The following is a 7,285-nucleotide window of genomic DNA, read 5'->3' as shown; positions in this document are numbered from 1 at the left end:
ATTGTTTGAGCCCGGGAGTTGAGCAAAACACAAATCCAAATGTTTGTTTTCTCTTCTAGGAAGTAACCAACCACCTGATTATTTGGAATATGAGGCATTTGTTGGAGTTGAAGGTATAGCAAGAAACTTTTGGTTTTAAGAGTCAAAGTCAGAGGAAAAAAACCTCTCAGACTTGTATTCACCCCCACCCCCACCCCCAAGCTACTGCAAAGAGCAGGGGCTTTGGAAGATCGGTTTGCTGAAATGAAGTTCCTTAGATGAACGTACCTGGGCCCATTTCTCTCATTCTAAAAAAGACAAGACAGAGATTCAGAGACGGCAAGGTCACAGAGCTGATTAAATTGGAATCAGAATCTTCCCAGTTGGGAGCTCCGTCCATGGCTTCAGAGCCTGTGCCCCAGTGCCCTCTCTCCGCCTCTCCCCCACGCCCTGCCTTGGCCCTGTCCTCTTCATCCTCTGCCCCTGTCTCCTATGTCAGGAGGAGGAAGCCCCTGTGCGCACCCCACCCTTTACCTCCCACCCTCACTGCAGACTGCACTTCCCTCTCCCTGCTGCCTGCCGCCTGCCTGCCCCTAATGAGATTACAGATCTCTGGTGAAATAGACGAGGGTTAATTCCCCCTGCTTTACAGGACAGGGCAGGCCAGGCCACAAGAAATAGCAAAAAGACACCCTTTCTCCAAAGCACTAAGTGTGATAATGACCCTAAGAGTCTGTTCCCCTGTTCAGCACGCCAGGGTTCACACTGCACTTCCAAATACCCTCTGGGTGGAATCTTGTACCAGCTCTAACAAAGTAGACGCTGTTATCATCTCTATTTTACAGATGGAGAAACTGAGGCACAGTGAGATGAAATGCTTGTCTGAGGTCACACAGCTAGTAAGTGGCAGAGCTGGGACCTGAATGCAAGTCTCTTGGGCTCTGTCATCTGTAAAAAATAATAGGTCCAGAGAGCCTGCAGGGTGCCCAGCACCAGGCTTGAAACAGCCCTGAAGCATCTATGTCCTGTTTCCCAGTGAGTGGCACAGCCCACCTTTGAACTCAGGTCCCCTGGACTCGAATCTACATTCCCCGCAATACTGCCAAGCACCCTTGAACCTACCTGCCTGCTCATGTGGTGGAAACAGACTGGCCTGGCCCCGACTTCTGACCTCTGTGACCATGGCCAAGGGACTGGCTCCTGGGGTCTCAGCCTCCCTTTCTGAAAAATGAAGGTGGGAACCCCGGGGTCTTTGGACGATTCCCTATGATTAGCATAGGTAAGGCAGCCAGCACAGGCCTGGCCCACAGCACATGCACTCACTCACCTCAGTTTCTTTATCTGTAAAATGGTGATATTGATAGTACTTATTTCTTGGGATTGGTGTTAGGATTAAATATGCCAGTACATGTAACTTTCTTCTAGAATGGCACCTGGGGCACAGCAAATGCTTAATTAATGTGGAGGATAACTGATGTCTTACTGTCTTGTTTTCGATTCTTTCTGGAAGGAAGCGGGGATAAAGATCAAACCAAGCAAGCGAATGTTCCTCTTGTTCCTCCCAGTACCTGGTCCACTCAACTGTTTAAAAGGAACGCTTGGCTTTGAGGGCTGAACTCCCAGACCACGTGGTCTGCTCTAATTTCCCAGGCCCTAATCTGCTCCCAGCTCCTAATGATGCAGCTGGTAATAGGATTGTGGCTTCCCTCTAGGGCGGCCACACAGGCCTGGCTGTGGGGCTGGCGACTGGTGTTAAGCAACTCTGACCACCTGCCTACTGAGGTGCTAGAGCCCTCAGCCCAGACCCTGTGCCCCCGGCCGGCCTCTTGTGCATGGAATGGTGCTGTGCCCCTTGCCAGCAGGCCAGGCTTGCCATGGTGCTGCATGCCATCTTGGCGCGGGGGAGGGACGTGTGCAGGCGGAATGGACTACTCATCCTGTCTGTGCTGTCTGTCATTGTGGGCTGCCTCCTCGGCTTCTTCCTGAGGACCCGGCACCTCTCACCACAGGTCAGCCACCCGGAGCATCTCGGGGTCCCCATCCAGGAGGGGTGTGTGGGCCTGAGGGATCTGGGGTCACATTCTCGTGTCACAGCTCCCTGATGCCATGACAGTGTGTGAGTCCCTCTGCCCCTCTGGGTCCCGGTTTTCTCATCGGTAACATGGGTGTGATAAACACTTTGCAGGACTAGAGGGAGGAACCAGTCACGTGGCTGGGGAGTGATTACAAACCTAGCACCACCAGGTGAGAAGAGGCAAGGGTGCCTCACGACGACAAACACAGGGCCAAGAGTTGTGGCGGGGAAAGAGGGGGGTCTTGTGTGAGTTCAAACAGGCACCAGAGAACACCTAAAGGCTGCTCAAATGACAAGAGATCCAGGAAGGGCGCTCTAGGCAGAGGTGACAGCAGGTGCCAGGTGCAGGGGCCGGAGCACAGAGGCCAGCTGGCCCATAAGTCCCATTGCCATGCGTGGGCTTGCAACAACCATGAGATGCTTTTGGGCAGAAGAGCGACAGGCCAGTTGGAGCTTGGGAGACCCCTCAGGTGCTGAGTGGAGAGGGGATGGTATCAAGGCAGGCAGGGGGCCGAGTAAGGGGCAGCTTGAGGGAGACCTGGTAGTGCAGATAAAAGGGATAGACGTGAGAACTGTTTTCAAAAGGAGAAGCTTCAGGATGTGGGGGCTGATTGGATGTGGGCTGGGGGACAGGAAGGGGAGCCAGGTCCCGGGTTTCCAGCCTGTGTAACTGCCATGGGGAAGCTGCCTTGCCTGGGAAAGAGCCCCTTTCCCTGTCAGCCCCCATCTCTTACAGAAGAGGGAGGGACATTCCCATGCTGTTAAAGAAAAAATCCTCTGCCACTTGTGAAACTGGTAAGGAAGGCTGTATGCAGGACTATTGTGGTGGGGGTAGGTGTCAGGACCTCCTGGGGAGAGAGATGGGACCCAACCACAAAGACAACAAAGCCGGCTGGAGATTTACAGCCAGTGAACAGAGGGAGGGGGTCAGGGACAGCAAATGGCTGCAGGAGACATCAGGGTAGGGGGATTCTTGCTGAAGGCAGGCCAGGGTGACCAGACATTGATCTGGGATGGGGAATCTGATCCAGTATCGGGATGCTGAAGGGTGAAGGATCCTCACTAAACTGACTCGGCAGGACTTTTGCTACAGTTGGACTATGCAGGCCAAAGACAAGGCCCAAGGACAAAGCCCAGTGGAAAAGAGGGCTCAGAGGAGACTATCTAAAGTGTGGTCAAGGAGAGAGCCTTTGTCAATGGGCTCCTGGAAGAGTCCCCATTCCCAGAAAGTCCTCTTCCCTGCTCACTAAGGTCTAACGCTGTCTCTACAACTGGCGTCAGGCATGAGACTTTGTCTTCCATTAAAAGGAAAACACCCACTCCTGGAGAACTGAGCCACGACTATGGTGACCCTGTTAAGCCTCGAGCAGTTATTTAGAAAGAGGTGTGGACTCTGGAGGCAGAGAAACCCTGAACTTTGACTCTGCTAGCAAATGGCTGGGCAATATCCTCTCTCATCCCTGGGCCTCAGTTTCCTTATCTGTAAAATGGGATATGGGGCAGTATATGTCTACTGGAATTGCTATGAGGAATAAACCAAGGATTCATTAGTGCCCAGCATACAGTAGGTGCTTACTACATGTTACTCCCCCTCTCTCCCTTATCGACCTGTTAAAGTCCTGTCTACATCAGGAACCATCTCATCTCCCATAGCTGATGAAAAGTAACTGTAACCCCACTGCTGGCCACCTGGCTTCAGAGCTGGCTATGTGGGTGTCTCTTTCTCCCACCAAGCTGCACACTGCTGAACAATATATGGGTTTGTTTGTTTGTTTTTAACCAAAACCTGAGCCTAGCCCTGTGTCAGGCACAGAGAGAACGCTCAACTATTTGCTGCATTAAACTGGCAATGGAACAAAAAATCTGCAATCTGTTCTCTTTAATTTTCCTCAGCAACAAAAATATATCTCCTGCAGGAAGATTATTTTGTGAAAACAAATTGGAATGCCTATTATTAAAAGCCAAACTCATCTGGGGCCTCCTTTGCCAAAGCTGCCTTTCCCATCTGTTTGGAAATGCAAATGTATTCCGGTCTGGATTAACCTGCCAGATAAATTGAAGGAAGGATGTAGAGGCTTAGAACAATTATTTGGCAGGAACTGGCTTTCTCAGCATCTTACTTTGAAATCTGGGATTTCTCTGTTTGATCTCTTTGCCTGTGACTCAGAAACTAAACCCTTCTTGTTTTGTAAGCTTATGCAACAGGCAAAAATCATAAACAATTTGGAAAATGGTAGAATGTTCTATTTGTGAAAAGAATTTACAAAATCACAGGATTTTGTCTTGGGATATGAGTATCTCATTTAAAAATACTGAGCATTTTGAGACTTCAGTTAAACCATGGTAAATTACAGTTGTATCCATTTTTTTCCCTCCTTCCTAGAATTCCACTAACATTTTAGTAATGGGATTTTTAAAAGATAAAACCACCAAGAATAAAGGGAATATAAAAGGAGACAGTTGAGAAAAGAAATCGAGAGGCTACAACAAATTAGACAATATGGAGGTGGGTGGAGCTTATGACCTTGTTCACAGAAAGCTGGAATCTTAGTCAGTCTGTGGGAGTTGATACCAAGCCAGTTTGCCTTGTAGACTCCAGAACATAAAAGAGCAAGATGCTGCACTAGGCAGGGTGAGGCTGGGGTTGAAAGCCCAGGCATGGTTTGGAATTTTGTAACCAGAGCAGTTAGACCCCTAGGGACCTTCCAGTTCAGTTGGGGGACTCATCCACCCATCTCTACCCCACTGCCTGCCCCAAAGAACCAGAGAAGCTGGACTTGGGGGTATTGGGCCACCCCTGTGTGTGTTGGGGAGAGGGCCATGCTGAGGCACCTACTTCAAACTAATTAGCAGACATTTTCATCTGAGTGGGGTCCCCAGCACAGTTTCAGATCGCTGTCAGCTGAGCTTAGGCACCATGTCATTCCTCAGGCAAAGGCAAGAAGAGACTTCTCTCACTGAAGCCTCAGAGAAAAGATCTCTAAATTCTGCTATAAAGGAGACTCCTCTACCATCCCACACAGCCCCAGTGAAAAAGCCAGATCAGCACCTGTCGCCCTGCCCTGAGGGCCGTCAGCTGACAAGCCCCACTCATACACGCAGAAGTTCAGCGCTTCAAACTTACATATGAGCTGAAAGCCACGCCACCAGCAACGTGAGGAGACTGCTAACGTGAAACAGAGTAAACGAAGAGAAAAGGGGGTCTCTAATGAGAAAAACAAAGAGAAAAGGGGGTCTCTAATGAAGCAGAGACAAGGTGGGGAGGAGAAGGAAGCTTTGTAAATCTCCTCTTAAGCTTTCCGGAGTGAAGATATAGTTACCGTACAACAGAGGGGATGCAAACAGAAGGAACAATCAGAGAACGAAAAAGAATCTGGGGAAATTAAAAATAGAAGAACTAAGATAAAAATGTGAGTAGCTGCCCAACACATAGAAAGGATAAACACTCAAAGTGTTGGAGACCCTGAATACCCTGATTTGAACATTACACAGTGTATGTAGCAATATACCAACTGTACCCCATAAATATGTACAAATATTATATATTAATAGAAAAACTTTGGCTAGACCTGGTGGCTCATACTTGTAATCCTAGCACTTTGGGAGGCCAAGGCGGGTGGATTGCCTGAGCCCAGGAGTTCAAGACCAGCCTGGGAAACATGGTGTGAGACCCCATCTCCAAAAAAAACCCATTAATGTCAATAACTGGGATAAAGTTGTAGAAATCTCCCAGAAACTAGAACAAAAAGAAATGAAAATAGAAAAGAAAACATAAGAAAATTAGAATGTTCAATGTCCAGCTACCTAATGACACTTTTAGAGAGAGAGCTAACAGAAGAAAAATAGAGGAGAAACAGTTTGCAGAGAATCTAAGCAGTTTCTCAGAAGTGAAAGGTAAGCATAGCACTGTCAATTTTGTTTAAAAAAGAAAGAAAACCCCATACTATGGCCTATCACCATGAAATTACCAAAAAGTGGAGATAAACAGATGATCTTTGGATGGTTCTGGTGGAATAAAACCAACATCATTTAAGGAACATCATTTAAGGAATCAGAATGACTTTGAACAGCGTAAGCAAACTAGAAGCTAGAAAACAAAGGAGAAACATCATCCAAACCTGAGGGGAAATTATTTCCAACGAAGTGTCTCACATATGCTATTATCAGAGGTAAAGGTAGAATAAAGGCATTTTTACTCAGGTAGGGACTCAGAAAAGTTTATCTGCCATCCACTATTACTCAGAAAGCTACCAAAGGAGATGTTTCAGCAAAACAAGGAAGTAAACCAAGAAGACAAGGGATCCCAGAAACAGGGGGCCCTCTAAAGGATAAGTCCCAGAATGACAATCAAGAAGGGAACCATGACAAGCACTGGGCCTAGAAAGCAGTCAGTCCAAACTGGAGCAGGAAGGTGGAGAGCTCACGGACTAAGGTCCCAGGCAGGATAAAAGAGAACCAACGTGCTTGAGAGAGCAGAAAATACTATCGTTAGGTAGTTTAGTAGACATGTTAAAATGTTTGGAAGAAATTAGTGGGTGATTCCCAGAAAGCAAGACAAATAAAAATCAGTGAGTTAACTTTAGGCTACAAGCAAGGCGGCATGGTTGTAGTACATTACTTGGCTCAATGGTTAAGCACTGTTTGACGATCAAAACATTGTAAATCTTGACTATTGATTTACCTAAAAATTGATATAAATATAATGGTGAAATAGGTGGAGAGAAAGGGAGTAAGAACTAAGTTTTCATCAATCATGGCAGAGAAGTTGATAGATGTCAAAATGATGAATCAAGAAATAGCATTATGATCGTATTATCTAGAAATACTGATACTATGGGAAACAGCTAGAAGAACTGGGCATGTTCACTACTGGTAAGTTGTGAGATAGGGATAGAGAAAGATGAGGAAAGAGCTGCCTTTTTATCAGTAGAGCACTGTTTTACTTGTTTATTTATTTTTATTTTTATTTTTTTAAGATAGAGTCTCCCTCTGTCGCCCAGGTTGGAGTGCAGTGGTGTGATCTCAGCTCGCTGCAACCCCTGCCTCCTGGGTTCAAGCGAATCTTGTGCCTCAGCCTCCTGAGTAGCTGGGACTACAGACACACACCACCATGCCCAACTAATTTTTGTATTTTTAGTAGAGACGGGGTTTTGCCATGTTGGCTGGGCTGGTCTCAAACTCTTAACCTCAAGTGATCCACCTACCTTGGCCTCTCAAAGTGCTGGGATTACA

The 7,285-nt window shown here is 47.2% G+C and overlaps 1 protein-coding gene across 4 annotated transcripts in view; it reads left to right on the top strand.

The window, feature by feature from the left end:
- The first annotated feature begins 1,670 nt into the window (after window positions 1–1,670).
- Window positions 1,671–7,285, top strand: part of SLC1A7 (solute carrier family 1 (glutamate transporter), member 7) — a 54,707-nt gene continuing 49,092 nt past the window's right edge. For all 4 annotated transcript variants that reach the window (XR_001005341.1, XM_011973784.1, XM_011973783.1 and 1 more), the window contains exon 1: window positions 1,671–1,988. Coding sequence is in view for 3 of the 4 variants with exons in the window: in XM_011973784.1 (XP_011829174.1) it covers window positions 1,812–1,988 (177 nt within the window). In the remaining variant the exon portion in view is untranslated. The remainder of the gene's footprint in view (window positions 1,989–7,285) is intronic.

Source organism: Mandrillus leucophaeus, unplaced genomic scaffold, assembly GCF_000951045.1.
Source record: "Mandrillus leucophaeus isolate KB7577 unplaced genomic scaffold, Mleu.le_1.0 Scaffold14, whole genome shotgun sequence".
NCBI classification, from domain to species: domain Eukaryota; kingdom Metazoa; phylum Chordata; class Mammalia; order Primates; family Cercopithecidae; genus Mandrillus; species Mandrillus leucophaeus.
Note: the sequence above shows the minus strand (reverse complement) of the source record. Positions and strands in the feature narration are given on the sequence as shown.